The sequence below is a fragment of the Pelobates fuscus genome, chromosome 3 (genome assembly GCF_036172605.1).
Source record: "Pelobates fuscus isolate aPelFus1 chromosome 3, aPelFus1.pri, whole genome shotgun sequence".
Taxonomy (NCBI): Eukaryota; Metazoa; Chordata; class Amphibia; order Anura; family Pelobatidae; genus Pelobates; species Pelobates fuscus.
In genome coordinates, this window is record NC_086319.1 from 260,715,339 (window position 1) to 260,732,437 (window position 17,099).

General features: G+C 42.0%; 1 protein-coding gene across 3 annotated transcripts in view; it reads left to right on the forward strand.

The window, feature by feature from the left end:
• LETM2 (leucine zipper and EF-hand containing transmembrane protein 2) overlaps positions 1–17,099 on the forward strand; it is a 68,899-nt gene that overhangs the window by 40,810 nt on the left and 10,990 nt on the right. Inside the window, exons 1-4 of one of the 3 annotated variants that reach the window (XM_063448426.1) lie at positions 5,739–5,909; positions 7,888–7,956; positions 11,311–11,725; positions 14,085–14,228. In XM_063448426.1, coding sequence (XP_063304496.1) covers positions 7,910–7,956; positions 11,311–11,725; positions 14,085–14,228 — 606 coding nt within the window. In that variant the 5' untranslated portion in view covers positions 5,739–5,909; positions 7,888–7,909. Of the gene's footprint in view, positions 1–5,738; positions 5,910–7,887; positions 7,957–11,310; positions 11,726–14,084; positions 14,229–17,099 lie in introns of those variants that run through there. The other 2 variants (XM_063448424.1, XM_063448425.1) reach the window with 2 other exon arrangements.

Consider the following 17,099-nt stretch of genomic DNA (forward strand, 5'->3'; position numbering starts at 1 on the left):
TAAGAAGTTTGTGCGGAAAAATACCCTAGAACCGAGATTTGACGGTCCATTCCAAGTTCTCCTGATTACCGCAACCTCCGTCAAATTGGCCGGTAGGCCAAATTGGATCCACGCTTCCCACTGCAAGAAATCTCCTGCCCCAGAGGAAGCGAATATCGCACAAACATGTATCTCTGGTACATCTTCTCCTTAATTAGCCTTATGAAGGCCCAGCAAGTAGCCATTACCAAAGACATTAGTGGGTACACCTTCTGGTATAATTCATCATGCACCCAGGTGGCTACTTATACCTTTGACTATTGTGATATTGTAGAATGCCCATTTCCCACACCACAAATCCAGAGCATCTATAGAGATATCCCTCATTCGAAAGACCCATATGTTTGTGTAGTTGACAAACAATGGGGGCACAATTGTGACCATTGGGGGGCGGCGGGGTGGAATGCCGGGCCTGCCTGGGGTTACAAACCAAAAAGTGCCGTAGCTAAAGTAGATGATCATGGTAGATCCCTCCTCCAGAGAATGACTTTGAGAAAGCCTGGGGGGAGTACACCAATGAAATTAATCCTTAACATTGAGCATCCAAGCCCAACAGATGCAGACCAGTATGTGATGGGAATGTATTGGAAAAAGGGTTCCTACCAAAAATTAGGGCATTTCTACCTTAAAGATATGTGCAACTCTTCTGAGTGGCAAGGGGCCACCCATATGGTCCCTAACCCATTAAAACCTCATATCCAGACCTTTCAAGACATGATGGCCATTGCTAACCCCACCTTTGAAGATACCATGGCCGCTGAAACAGGTTTTAATGATGTAAATTTATGGTTAGAATGGATGAAATATAACGCTAATAAGCATAATAGAACTGCATGTTACGTGTGTGGAGGTGCCCGGCCTCACCTGGGTACCGTACCTTTAATCCTACCTGTAGATATAGAAGAATGTATTTTAAGCCTTTTTGCCTATCACTATAATTTTAACAGGTCCATATGTATTGCATGGACAAAGGAGTATCCTCTCCTAGCCAACGATGTCAAACCCCCTGATGGTATTACCGTATATAAAGGTAATTACACTTGCTATGCCATGTACGATGGTATTGGTAAATTTGTGGGTAACTTTTCCAAAGGCTATTGTGCTACATACAGAACTGTCCCTGTACGTCTGCTGCAACATCACACTAGGTCACTAGGGGACATTTATTGGTTGTGTGGGGATTTACAGCTAAGATCCAGAATGGACACAGAATGGTGGGGAGAGTGTACTTTGACTAAGGCCATTATGCCTATACATATTATTTCTGACACACACCTCAACACCCATGAGTTCAGCCACACTAAGGTTAAACGTGACGCCCCAGTGAAAGGAAGTTTTGATCCTCATGTATATATTGATGCCATTGGAGTGCCCAGGGGGGTGCCCAATGAGTTTAAAGCTAGGGATGAAGTTGCTGCAGGATTTGAATCAATTTTTACCATAGTTACCGCAAACAAGAATCTAAATTGGATAAATTACATTTATTATAATCAACAGCGTTTTGTCAATTACACCAGAGACGCCCTCCAGGGGTTGGCCGAACAGTTGCAGGCCACATCCCAAATGACTTTCCAGAATAGAATGGCCCTAGATATGATCTTAGCCGAAAAAGGAGGGGTTTGTAAGATTTTGCCCGACACTATGACATGTTGTACCTACATCCCAGAAAACACAGGCCCTAATGGTAAAGTCACACTAGCTATAGAAAAATTAAATGACCTGTCTGAAGAGTTAAAAAGGAATTCTGGGATAAAGGATCCCTGGGAAAGATGGTTTGGTTGGATGACAGGATGGCAAAAGGCTTTAATGCAGATTGGTATGGCTATACTAATTTTTCTTTTTATCTTTGCTCTTCTCTTTTGTTGTGTCCTCCCATGTCTGAGAAAATCCCTCATGAAGACTGTTGACCAAGCAGCACCCACTTTGACCCATCTCGAAGTTGATGACCAAGAATTCCAAGACATCAACTCACCCTGTCTGCCGCTGCAAACATTCCCTTTTGTCGATAAAGTGCAGGAATTCTAGGAAGGGACTAGCTCAGGGACAGCATCTGTCAGTGAATGGTAAAGGCCCCATGTGGAGAAGTGGTGGGTTAGCTGCCATGGGATACCCTTGGGTGTGAAGCGTTCGAGAGCCATACTGACGGATGGTTAGCCTATTAGGGTCAGACCTAGGGACAGCCTTGCACTTTGCATTAACACCTAGCTAGCGGCCACGGGGTTTCTGTGCCTTTGGGTTAACACGTCTTCTGATACTAATATAATAAAGTTTTATCTCTTAGAATCTAACATTTCATAGGGGGGACTGATGTGGAATTATTAAAAATCTTTATTGTGCTTGTATTGAATTATCGTACTAACTCCATTTTAACTTTATACTGTGACTTCGTCCTCCATTTTGTCCTCCTAACCTGACTTCTTCAATCCTCCATTTTGTCCTCATGACTTAACTTGTTCATTTTAAAACTACATTACGTGACTGAACTTCTCAACCCAATTAATACAGTAGACAAAGACCGTGTTTCCTTCAAGGACAAGTACCAGGAGGTGCTGGCTACTCCTTAAGACTTGCTGGCTACTCCTTAAGAGCTTGTAAGATAGTATAGTTTGAAGGCCACAGAACACAGTAGTAATGAAATGTTCTATTCATAAGAGACCTTGCACCTGGACATAAAGCCTGATATCACTGACCGCGTAAAATGGCGCTTAGGACCCCCTTGTCCCCCACCCGTGTCCAGAATAATCCCACCTCTGATGGGTGGGCACGGGACTAACCTCTTAATTTTACTAACCAATAGGTAAGACACTAACTCCGTCACTTAACAATTAATCCAATTGATGATGTTTATTTGCTGATATTCTAATAATCAATGATGACGCAAAATGCCTCTTAAAAGGGCCTGCGCGCCCGCTTTTTCTTCACTTGCCAATAAACTTTCTCGAAGTTATTTTAACCTGAACCTCGTGTGTCAGACTTAATTACTTCAGCGTATATACGCAATTTAATTTTATTGATTTGGACAGGAACAGATAGACTCTGAACATTTTGGTTTACTTTCAAAAAGTACCATAACATCTGTATGTCCTTATGCACGTGTGTCTGTATCTATGTTAGTATGTGTCTGTCACTATGTACGCCTGTGTGTCTGTATATGTGTGTATGTCTCAGTATTTGTGTGTCAGTATGTATGCCTATATGCGTATCAGTATGTGTGTCTGTTAGTATGTATCAGTGTGTGTGTGTGTGTGTGTGTATCTGTGTCCTTTTGTATCAGTGAATGTGTTTGTGTCTGTGTGTGTATTCCTGTGGGCGGGATTTGGAGGCGGTCTCTGTGGGCGGTTTTGGAGGCGGGCCCCCAGGGGCCCAGACCCTGAGCTCAGTTAGGGGCCCCAAAATTTCTGGTGGCGGCCCTGATGCACATCATACTCTTAAAAGTAACTAGCTCAGTTATAGGACTGGCTCTGTTGTAGGCACGACTAGCCTAGCATTTCTACGCTGCACAACTAGTGAAATACAGCCTGTTACCTTCATGTTTTGTAGTTTTTGATATTTTCATATATAGTATGCTAGAGAGCTCAGGATCCGTAGCAAAACTACCCAGCATGTAATGCAAGTGTTTATTCTCATTTATACTATTCGCATAGTCAGTCAGTATAGCCTGATTATTATAATCTGTTGTTTTATCGTTCTACTTAATTTAACAAAAAAAATTGTGCATGTTTTCTCACTGCCTTACTGCTTACAAGCTATGTATTTTGTCTCCTGTCACAAGCTGTTGGGGCGTGACAAGTCGCATGTAATTATCTGCACTTCAAAAATAAAGAATTAAAAAAAAAAAAATAAGACTTCCAGGAAATTCCTGAATCCCTGAACTGATCAGGGCTATCATGGGATGTAAGATTTGTGGGATTTTATGTATTTTTAGGGTACTTTTGGGATGTTTTTAAAAAAAAGTACGTTTTCTGTGCCTGGAGATAATTGGATTAGAATTAGTACAGTTACTGATCCAATTATCTCCCATCCAGAGGGGAGGGATTGTGTGCTATGTGTGGGGGTGCCTTACATTGTAAATGTGTTATTATTGGTTTGTAAGCTTGTGTCCCTGTCCCTAACAAGGTCCATGTGGGCGTACACCTTGCTTGGGGACTTGCATAAAAGGCCAGTGTGGCTCCCATTAAAGAGAGATTAGTTTACCCTTTCATGAAGTCTTGGCTCATGTTTGGGGGATTGGAGAACTACATACACTCTGGGGATTGCTAGATCACAATACTCCCCTGAGTATAATCCCTAGCTCTTCTAAGAGCTGTTCCTGCTACGCTCTCTGGACTAGGAGAGGTCTTCCCACTGGAAGCTGGATCCTGGTCTTGGGTCCAGGGTGGGTGGAGGACGGCGAGACCCCAACCAAGCTGCGGCGGTTCGTGGGGTTTACGGTAGTTATGGTGTCTGGTGCGGTGCTTATAGTACTCAAGAATTACTAGAAAGCAGCGATTGATGGAGGTACCCGGTCAGGGTGCCAGGCGGTCCGTCACAGGGGCCATCTCAGGAGTTAATTTAACGTTGTGGATACCCACCTTGCAGTCAGACAGTCCCATGTTGCAGATAAGATGGTGGTGCGAGGGGCCTGTTCTTCACCCTCGATGTGGGAAGAGTCCACTGTCTGTAAACTGGAAGCTTTGAGAACTTTTTTATGCGAGATTTCGAGCAGGAGTGGGAAGTTACTTCTCCATCCTGATGGGGTGTGAAGGAGAAACCATTGCATTGCAACCTGCCATGTAACCTTCAGGCGCTTTTGCCTGGGAGTGTCTACCAGGCCTTGTACCCATGCTTTCAAAAGGCATAGTCCCTTACCAGCTTTCCTGTCTTGACATTTTTGGGGACTGGGATTATTCTTCAGCAATGCCCAATATTGAGTGAAAATCTTGTGTACTCCTTTGTCACAGTCCTCCAGCACAGTAACTACTTAGTGATAATTTATCCAGGCTTTCCAAAGGCTGTGTCATCTCAATCTTCGCTGGTAGGCTGGTTGTCCTATGCACAGAGGATTGGCTGCTTATAACGTATTGTTTTCCCTCTACATCCCTCTGTCTTGTACAGACTTTTTTTTGTCTTGCTATATGATGCATAATATTCATATAATTATAAAGAATGCATAAATGGTGAATTGTGATTCAACATAGTTTTGTGAATATCACGTGCCTCATCTTTTAACGTTTTGATTATCTTGCTGTTATTTGGCTGCTCTTTAGGTTTATTTTCTTATCAATTACCTGAACATAAATCAGCTATATTATATTGCTCTTTGACATTTATTATAATGTATTCTTTGTCATGAGTAAATAAAGTTGACAAAAATAAAATATAAAAATATCTCCAATTTTGCTACAGTCACACCGTGATTATTTTGTGTATTTATAATTTTGTTTTCTGAGTTTATAATTGCAACAGAAGTTCCATGCCCCCCTACAGACCATTCATATTTTGTAATCCATTTAGGAATCCCACATGTTGTTGGTAAGTGTGTGTCAGCACTGTGACTGACTGCTGACCTGGGATAGATACTCCTCCAATGCTGTGCAATCAGCAAGGAGCAGCCTGTTCACCGCGCATGCGCAGACCACAGCAACGCACGTAAGAGTAAGACGTCTTGAGTGACGTAATAAGACATACCACACTATAGCCAGTTCCAGCCAATGAAATTACGGTCTGTGGTTTCCAGCCGCTGATTGGATGGCCGAGGTGTTGTTGGTGCAGTTACGCTGCCTGTGATTGGTTGCGCTGCAGTGGCCGCGGCCTGCTCCTCCTTGTTCTCTCCCGGGGACAGAAAGAGGAGAGCAGATCCCGGGGTGATCGAGGAGATCCAGCTGGGAGAGGTACGCGAGGCCGCAGGCTGTAGGCGAGCTCGGGAAACCGAGCCAGATGTTATGTTATGAATGAGCCATAGCCCTGTTAGAGATCTGTGTCAGCGCTAGACAGTGGGTGTAGGAAAACACAGAGCATGAACATCAGACCGGCACCTTCCTATTGCAACATAACAGGGGGTGGGGGGGAATGTATCCTGGGAACTGGGTAAAACACAGCGACATTAACGGCAGAGATAGTGTCCTGGTAAAACACAGCGACATTAACGTCAGAGACACAGTGTCCGGGTAAAACACGACGACATTAACGGCAGAGACACAGTGTCCTGGTAAAGCACAGCGACATTAACGGCAGAGACACAGTGTCCGGGTAAAACACGACGACATTAACGGCAGAGACACAGTGTCCGGGTAAAACACAGCGACATTAACGGCAGAGATAGTGTCCTGGTAAAACACAGCGACATTAACGTCAGAGACACAGTGTCCGGGTAAAACACGACGACATTAACGGCAGAGACACAGTGTCCTGGTAAAGCACAGCGACATTAACGGCAGAGACACAGTGTCTGGGTAAAACACGACGACATTAACGGCAGAGACACAGTGTCCTGGTAAAGCACAGCGACATTAACGGCAGAGACACAGTGTCCTGGTAAAACACGACGACATTAACGGCAGAGACACAGTGTCCTGGTAAAACACGACGACATTAACGGCAGAGACACAGTGTCCTGGTAAAACACAGCGACATTAACGTCAGAGACACAGTGTCCTGGTAAAACACAGCGACATTAACGGCAGAGACACAGTGTCCTGGTAAAACACAGCGACATTAACGGCAGAGACACAGTGTCCTGGTAAAACACAGCGACATTAACGGCAGAGACACAGTGTCCTGGTAAAACACAGCGACATTAACGGCAGAGACACAGTGTCCTGGTAAAACACAGCGACATTAACGGCAGAGACACAGTGTCCTGGTAAAACACAGCGACATTAACGGCAGAGACACAGTGTCCTGGTAAAACACAGCGACATTAACGGCAGAGACACAGTGTCCGGGTAAAACACAGCGACATTAACGGCAGAGACAGTGTCCGGGTAAAACACAGCGACATTAACGGCAGAGACACAGTGTCCTGGTCACGGCGACATTAACGGCAGAGACACAGTGTCCTGGTAAAACACGACAATATTAACGGCAGAGACACAGTGTCCTGGTAAAACACGACAACATTAACGGCAGAGACACAGTGTCCTGGTAAAACACAGCGACATTAACGGCAGAGACACAGTGTCCTGGTAAAACACAGCGACATTAACGGCAGAGACACAGTGTCCTGGTCACGGCGACATTAACGGCAGAGACACAGTGTCCTGGTAAAACACAGCGACATTAACGGCAGAGACACAGTGTCCTGGTAAAACACAGGGACATTAACGGCAGAGACACAGTGTCCTGGTAAAACACAGGGACATTAACGGCAGAGACACAGTGTCCTGGTCACGGCGACTTTAACGGCAGAGACACAGTGTCCTGGTAAAACACAGCGACATTAACGGCAGAGACACAGTGTCCGGGTAAAACACAGCGACATTAACGGCAGAGACACAGTGTCCGGGTAAAACACAGCGACATTAACGGCAGAGACACAGTATCCTGGTAAAACACAGCGACATTAATGGCAGAGACACAGTGTCCGGGTAAAACACAGCGACATTAACGGCAGAGACACAGTGTCCGGGTAAAACACGACGACATTAACGGCAGAGACGCAGTGTCCGGGTAAAACACGGCGACATTAATGGCAGAGACAATTATCCAAATATTAAATATTAAGTCCTGTGTGTGTGTGTGTGTGTGCAAAACAGAGACATTCAAATTTATCGGGCGCAACATGTTGCTGAATTAGCATAAACTACTCTTTTCATAGTGACATATTCTGTTTGTTTTGTCCCATTAATATATGTTTTTCTTTTTTCACAGATTAACTGAAAACTGTAACAAGATGGCCGTTTATACATGTAATTTTATGCTTGCTTCTCTCAGATCTCGGTAAGAGTATTTTTCTACATTTCTATTGACTTGATATAGTTAGATGTGATAGCATTTTGCTGTAGGTTTATTTAGTATTTTTATGCGGGGAAACTTTTTTTTTTCTGTCACTTTACTTGAGTTTATGAATCCAACGAAATTGATCACTGGCAAATATATCTAAAGACAGGCAGAAACTGCTGCCAGATTAGGCAGAGATACTTTTTTTTTTTTTTTACCTTTTATGATTAATGTAACTGGTGTAAAGTTCAAAATGCATACTAAAGCAGTATATAACAATGACACTGTTTCAAATAGTACTCACAGCTCCAGTGTTCACAGAGGAAGGTCCATCGAAATAATCATGGCCATGTAACAAAATTATGAATTACCAGAGATTGTTTTATTATCCCTTATAGGGTATTTGAAGCAAAATATTACATCACCATTAATAACAAAATGTGTATGACTGTGATGCAAAGCAAAAATTGATAGCTATAGTCTACATTTTTAATTGATTAACTTTTTCAAGACCTCTTTGCACCACTGCTAACAGCAGACTAAATAAGACCTCAAGATAGCCAGTCTCCACCCTGGTTTATTAATTGCTGAATGATTGAAAATTTCTCTAAGACTAAGTAGTAGAAAATGTCTACTAAGACCCATTAATCGCTGCCCAGAACTGTAGATGCTAATATCCATTTTGCTATCCCCTACAAGAACTATGCACCAAATAAAAAAAAAAACCATAAAATCCGTAAATGCAAATAGCAGCATATGAATGAATTGTACTAACAGATCATGGTCGCTACTATAAAATAAATATATATAATATCCTTCCTTTACTTGCGATCAGAGGGATTCTCTTCATCTTTTTAAGATTTAGTGAATGTATTCATCTCATAGTAGCGATTGTGATCTGTCGATACATACAATCCATTCATATGCCGCTATTTGTATTTATGGATATTTTGTTTAATTGATTAATGGCTCTTAATGAGACATTTTCAATCAGTCACCAATATATTAACTGGGGTGGGGATTAGCTATATTGAGGTCATATTCAGTCTGCTTTTGGCAGTGTTGTAAAGAGGTCTTGAATCGGTTTATCAACTAAACGCTTAGAATATTTATAGCTTTCATTGTTTGCTCTTCATCGCATTTATACACTTTTTACTACTCATGATGAATAAAAAAGATTTGTTGAGTTTGAAGACTGTCTCTGTGAGTTCATGTTTTTGTTTACACGACCATAGTGTAATTGATGACAAGTGCTGGCAGGGTTTTATGGGGTATGCTAAACTCTCCAGCTAAAAACAGTAGGAAGCTTGGTATTAGCTTACAAATACTACCTACTTATTTGTATGGGCAGAGGTCATGCAGGCATTGACCTCTTGGGTGTTGTGAGTTCTTGCTTTTGCCATTTTAAAGTGGCAGTTGTGGTTCTTAGCATCTGGGATTTTTATGCTTGGACAGCCCTGGTCTAACCATTTTATGAAGCCTTTGGATGATTTTCATAGACAAGCTATGCTCTCTATTCGCCTAATGAGTCACTGTGAGAAGAGCCTTATTGATATCCATTCAGGAAAGTTTCCATTAATTCTGCTGTACATATGTTGTTTTTGATTTTGCATACATTTTTGGTTGCCTGTTTTATTTCCCTCCCGTCAGATGTTTAATGTGGGTATTACCCTATTGTGATGCTGCCATGGATTGACAAGGAACATTTTGCCACACTAACTGTAATTTTCTTTTCCTGCATATACCCATGCCATCCCTCCTCATTACTTCTTTCTTAGGAGTTTGGAATTTAGACTTGGGAACCTATCTGGTAGGAGGGCTATTTATAGCTGTAATTTCCTAAACAGTCAAGCAGGCAGAGCTAACCATACTGTGATGCTGCCATGTATATATCCAGGAAAAGAATGACACAAAGCATGTCTAAATTTTCCTTATTTATACGTAATTTATATAAAATAGTATAGGGTCACGGTAAAGCTGGCATCTTTTGTGTGAAACCCTCTATTTAAATTGTGATAAGCCTGCAAGCATGAATCAAATACAGAGAACTTGGAACTTTCGAAAATATTATGTTTCTCTACAGATTATTTTATATGTGCATATTACGCACACAAACAATGTTCCACTGTAAGAAAAATTCCTTTTGTAAAAATACATGTGTCCTCAAAATCTCTTTGCTTGTTCAAAGCGTTGTAGCATTACAACATGCAAATCATTTAACTTACTAACTTTCATAGTCAGAAATTGACCTGTATGCAGGTGCTAAGTTGTAACTCATTTATGGCATGGCATCTAAAATATGATGGAGTTTTATATTGTAAAAAGAAGCACACTACTTCTACAGATATAAAAACCTATTCATAAGAATGTCACACTATAAGGTTACATAAGTTCCCATAAATCTAAATTCTTATCTCCTTAAAACATTGAAATGATAAACATCCTAACTAACCTTAACCCCTTAAGGACCAAACTTCTGGAATAAAAGGGAATCATGACATGTCACACATGTCATGTGTCCTTAAGGGGTTAAAGGACCACTATAGTGCCAGGAAAACATACTCGTTTTCCTGGCACTATAGTGCCCTGAGGGTGCTCCCGCCCGGCTCTGGAAAGGGGAAAAGGGGTAAAACTTATCTTTTTCCAGTGCTGGGCGGGGAGCTCTCTGCCTCCGATCCTCCTCCGTTCCGCCCCGTCGGCTGAATGCGCGGCAAGAGCTGCGCATTCAGCCGGTCGCATAGGAAAGCATTATCAATGCTTTCCTATGGACGCTTAGAATCACGGAAGCGCCTCTAGCGGCTGTCAATGAGACAGCCGCTAGAGGCTTTGGGGGAAGGCTTAACCCATTTATAAACATAGCAGTTTCTCTGAAACTGCTATGTTTATAAAAAAATGGGTTAACCCTAGCTGGACCTGGCACCCAGACCACTTAATTAAGCTGAAGTGTTCTGGGTGCCTAGAGTGGTCCTTTAAGATATCTCTCAGTAATCAGGAGATCATTGCTTTATATGAAGTGAAAATAAGACCTGTTAAAAGGACACTGTAGTCATTATAACCATTTAATCTCATTAAATTGGTCATAGTGCATCGAGTTATAGGAATTCTCTATTAGCATTAAACCATTAAAAACTTGTTTAATGCTGAATTAAATAACGATACCAGGGGACTCCAGACACTATAACAAGGTTAATGAGATGAAGCAGATACAGGGCCTACAGTGTCCCTTTAATGATTTCAGCTCCCGTGTACATAAGCCTCATTTTTGTGACAGTTTTTGTAGCAACACCTTGTTGATGGTTTCTTTCTCTCCTCCTAAAATAATTATTGTACATGTTATTTATTTATTTCTTACAGGGGTTCCCACCTTGTCCTACAGAAGAGCTGTTGTCCTATTTATACTTCCATGATCTGCACTCAAAATGGTGTTTTTTCCCCAAAGAAAAGGTGCTGGGCTCCGGCTACTGCAGTATACTACCCTACCATAAGTGAGCGTGTTTACCACACCTCTAGATTACATCTCCAGAACAAACCTCCTTCTCCTCCTCCTCCTCCTCCTCCTCCTCCTCCTCCTCCTCCTCCAGAGCTACCTTCACTAGAACCAGAGAAAACTCCAGAAGTTGTGCGGAAGTCCCTGGGCCAGAGAGTGATGGCTGAGATCAAGCACTACTACAATGGCTTCCATCTTCTCTGGATTGATACCAAAGTGGCTGCCCGTATGGTTTGGAGACTGTTACATGGACAAGTGCTGAGTCGTAGGGAAAGGAGAAGGGTATTTTAAGACTTATTAAACATACCTTCTCAAAGTTTTCTTGTTACCTGTTAATCCCCTATATGTTATTGAAATATTTATGTTCACGCTGCTAAATATTGGAAATAAAAAGTAGGGATGCACCAAAATTTCGGCAGCTGAAATTTTCGGCCGAAAATGGTCCTATCCCGTTTCGTCCGAAAACTGGTCAAATTTGCCGAAATGTAAAAAAAAAAAATGTAACAGACATGCTTGCATTAACAATTCAGATGATTATATATCACAATGAAAGATAGTAATGATGACATGAATAGTCAAGAATACTGCACTTGGGACAGGGGAGGGGGGATAACACTATGGGACAGGGGAGGGGAGGAGAACACTATGGGACAGGGGAGGGGAGGAGAACACTATGGGACAGGGGAGGGGAGGAGAACACTATGGGACAGGGGAGGGGAGGAGAACACTATGGGACAGGGGAGGGGAGGAGAACACTATGGGACAGGGGAGGGGAGGAGAACACTATGGGACAGGGGAGGGGAGGAGAACACTATGGGACAGGGGAGGGGAGGAGAAAAAAACACTATGGGACAGGGGAGGGGGAGGAGAAAAAAACACTATGGGACAGGGGAGGGGGAGGAGAAAAAAACACTATGGGACAGGGGAGGGGGAGGAGAAAAAAACACTATGGGACAGGGGAGGGGGAGGAGAAAAAAACACTATGGGACAGGGGAGGGAGAGGAGAAAAGAACACTATGGGACAGGGGAGGGGGAGGAGAAAAGAACACTATGGGACAGGGGAGGGGGAGGAGAAAAGAACACTATGGGACAGGGGAGGGGGAGGAGAAAAGAACACTATGGGACAGGGGAGGGGGAGGAGAAAAGAACACTATGGGACAGGGGAGGGGGAGGAGAAAAGAACACTATGGGACAGGGGAGGGGGAGGAGAAAAGAACACTATGGGACAGGGGAGGGGGAGGAGAAAAGAACACTATGGGACAGGGGAGGGGGAGGAGAAAAGAACACTATGGGACAGGGGAGGGGGAGGAGAAAAGAACACTATGGGACGGGGGGGGGACACTATAGGACAGGGGGCATAAACTATGGGACTGGGGAGGAGGGAGGAAAGAACACTAAAAAAGAGGGAGGGGAGAGGAACACTAGAGGGGGGAGAGAGGAAGATTAAGGGTGGGGGGACCACTAAAAGAGAAGGAAGAAGGGAAGTTTTTCACATTAGATTAATTAAATTCATTAAAACGTCTAATATTAATAAAATTATAGGAAAAAACATGTTTATAATCATTTGGGGGGGAAAGTCATTTTCAGTTTCGGTTTCATTTCGGTGCATCCGTAATGAAAAGTGTTTGAGTACATTATAATATAAAAATATATTTTCCTGAGTACCCTGACCTCTGTAGTAATGATAGTGATATAGTTAGTTCGTTTTATTTATAATGCCTGAAATGTACAGGACATTCCAATGCTTTACCATGGAGACATTTTATCAACTTACATATCACCTCTCTTTAAAAGAAAAAGGTTCTTGCTCATAAAAATAAAGCAATACTATTTACTAGGACATACTAGGTGACATCACTAGAGTTGAACATGACAGTAATACAAACATAATTTTTCAGGACCTGTTTCTGCTATATCTGAGTGTAATTGCTCCCTCCATTCCGAGTTGATTCATACTAAATTAAAGGAACACTATAGGGTCAGGAGCACAAACATGTATTCTTGACCCTATAGTGTTAAAACCACCACCTAGAACCCCTGGTTCCCCTTACTCCTCCCAATATAGTAAATCTAACTTTTGTTCAAGTCTGCAGCTGCTGGCCCTGCCCCTGATCTACCTGCTTGACTGACATAGCCAGTAGTGTTGTTCTAAACCAATCACAATGGTTCACATAGGATTGGCAGAGTCAAACACAGCCCTGGCCAATCAGCATCTCCTCATAGAAATGTATTGAATCAATGCATCTCTATAAGGAAAGTTCAGTGTCTGCATCTTTAGCAGCCATCTGAGGAGTGGCCAGTGGAGGTATCCCTAGGCTATAATGTAAACCTTGCATTTTCTCTGAAAGCACAGTATTTACTGCAAAAAGCATGAAGGGAATGATTCTACTCACAAGAACAAATATAATAAGCTGTAGTTGTTTGCGTAACTATAGTGTTCCTTTAACCCCTTAAGGACACATGACGTGTGACATGTCATGATTCCCTTTTATTCCAGAAGTTTGGTCCTTAATGGGTTAAATAGAACAGTTGTTGATTTTAGCAATACTGACCTTTTACAAAACTCTTTCCCAAGCAATACAAAACTGACTATATTATTACTTATGATCTTGCATTGTTGTTTTTTTTCCCTCTCTTTCAGCTAATGAGGACATGTGCAGATCTTTTCAGACTTTTGCCATTCATGGTATTTGTAATTGTACCCTTCATGGAGTTCCTGCTTCCCGTATTCCTTAAACTGTTTCCAGAAATGCTACCTTCCACATTTGAGACAGAATCAAAAAAGGTTGGTGATATTCTGCTTAAATATTTATTGGGGGATCAACCGATATTGATTTTTTAGTGCCGATACCGACACCAATAGTCTGTGAACTTTCAGGCCGATAGCTGATAACTTACCGATACCGATATTCTGTACATTTACCAACTGAAAAAAATAAACAATTTGTACACAAATCTACTGTTAACTGAACATGTTTATTATTTATTTATTTGCAAATCTTTTTTTATTAAGGTAAATGCACAAAATATACTTGTTTTCAAGAATATATGTGTATGTGTAGTGGATGCAGTGAGCGTATTTGATTACTGAAAGCTGTGTGTGTAGTGGATGCAATGTATGTTTGTGTAGTGGATGCAGTGTGTGTGTGGGTATAGTGAATGCAGTGTGTGTTTGTGTAGTGTATATATAATGAATGCAGAGTGTGTTTGTTTAGTGTGTATATAGTGAATGCAGAGTGTGTTTGTTTAGTGTGTATATAGTGAATACAGTGTGTGTTTGTGTAGTGTGTATATAATGAATGCAGAGTGTGTGTTTGTCTAGTGTGTATATAATGTGTGTAGTGTGTGTGTGTGTGTGTGTATATAATGTGTGTAGTGTGTTTGTGCAATGAGTGTTTGTATAGGTATGTTAAGTGTGTAAAATGGGGGGGGGCATTACATTTTTTTTATAAATATTTAATTTTTTTTTTTTATTTAGTTTTAGTGTGGGGGGGATATGGCATTCCCTGGTGTTCCGGTGGCATGGACTGTGCAGAGGGGGCCCAGCACACTGTTACTTACCTTCCCAGCAGCTCCTTTCAGCTCCCCTGTCTAACTCTTGTGGCCTATGTGCCGCACGGAGTGTTGCCGTGGTAACCCATGGCAACGCTCTGACGGCCGCGGGACTTGCGAGAGTTAGACAGGGAAGCTGAAAGGAGCTGCTAGGAAGATAAGTTAGAGTGTGCTGCCCCCCCCCTTTTTGCCATGTGTTTTTGTGCCACAAACTGCAAACTATTTTTTTTTAATCTAACTCTGAAATAGATGTCTGGATAATGGTGTTAGAAGTGTGACAGTATGTAAGTACTACTTGTACATTTCTAATTGAACTTACATAAGATTGGGCTCTCCTTTCAATATGAAAAAAGTATATTTAATCCTTGTTTATGATACTTGCTTGTCCTGTGAAACACTGTGTAAAATAACCACAGGACAATGAGAATTTTAAGAAAAAAATTACAGTAACACTTCAAATGGACTATACAGGCACCCAGACCAGTGTATCTCATTGAAGTGCCCCTGTCACCTTAACCCTGCAATATAAAACATTGCAGTTTCAGATAACTTGCAATGCTTACATTGCAGGATTAAGACAACCTCTAGAAGCTAGCTGTCTCCCAGGCGGCCACTGGAAGCTTTTTTTCTGGTGCCTCATGAAGTTTAACTCTGTGACATTACGTTGGACGTCCTCACGCTTTCCATTAAGATTATCAGAGTTTTCAAAATCCCCACAGGAAAGCATTGATTCAATAATTTACTATAGGAAAGGCCTCATGCATGCGCATGCGCATGCTCATTAGGTTCCCCCATCGGCGTGACTTTGCGGGAGGGGAGTACCGTATATATATTCGAATATAAGTCGAGTTTTTCAGCACATTTTTTGTGCTGAAAAACCCCAACTCGACTTATACTCGAGTCAATGTCTGTATTATGGCAATTTACATTGCCATAATACAGACAATGGGGCTGTGTGCGTTTACTTACCTCTCCTGCAGCTCCTGTCAGCTCCCTTCTCCTCCGTGCCGGTCCGGTCATCACCTCTGTCAGCTCCCAGTGGAAGTCTCGCGAGAGCCGCGGGGTCATAGTGCGGCCGCGAGACTTACACTGGGAGCTGACAGAGGAGCAGACCGGACCGGCGCGGAGGAGAAGGGAGCTGACAGGAGCTGCAGGAGAGGTAAGCGCTCTCTGCCAGCCCCCCTCCACTGAACTGCCAATGCCACTGGACCACCAGGGAGTGAGAGCCCCCCCTCCCTGCCATGTATCAAGCAGGGAGGGGGGACGAAAAAAATAAATAAAATAATAATAAAATAAAAAATAATAACATACAAAATAAAACAACTAAAAAATAATTACAAAAAAAAATTATAATAAAAATGCCCACCCCCCACCAAGGCTCTGCAACACATACACACACACTGCACTCATACACACACACTGCACTCATGCACACACACTGCACTCATGCACACACACTGCACTCATACACACACTGCATTCATATACACACACACACACTGCATTCATTATATACACACACTGTAAATAAATATTCAATTAATATCATTTTTTTAGGATCTAATTTTATTTAGAAATTTACCAGTAGCTGCTGCATTTCCCACCCTAGTCTTTCCCTGCTTTTTGGGGTAAAATTAGGGGCCTCGCTTATATTCGGGTCGCCTTATACTCGAGTATATACGGTACTTTAGTTATGGGGAGAGGGGCAGTATAACGTTAGTCATACAGGTTTGTATCTCTAATGCTGTAGTGTAGATAGATTTGCAGAATAACAATGGGATTAAGGTATTGCATGTTTATTTTATAATATTTCACTGTGAAAAAGGGAAAAAGTGCATATTATCTATGCAGACAACATGTAAATATTGCATGAATATACAGCCTCATGCTACATAACTAATCCACATTTCATGCTGAATAACCCTTGAACTATAATGTGTCCTAAATAGAAAACTATCTTCAAAAGCATTGTATGACTTGTCAAATTTGATTGCCTAAGCAAAAAAAAGGTTTGAAATTATTTATATATATATATAATAATAATACAATGTGTTTCCTTTTTTTTATTGCTGATTTTTATCAACCATGGTTAAAGGGACACTAT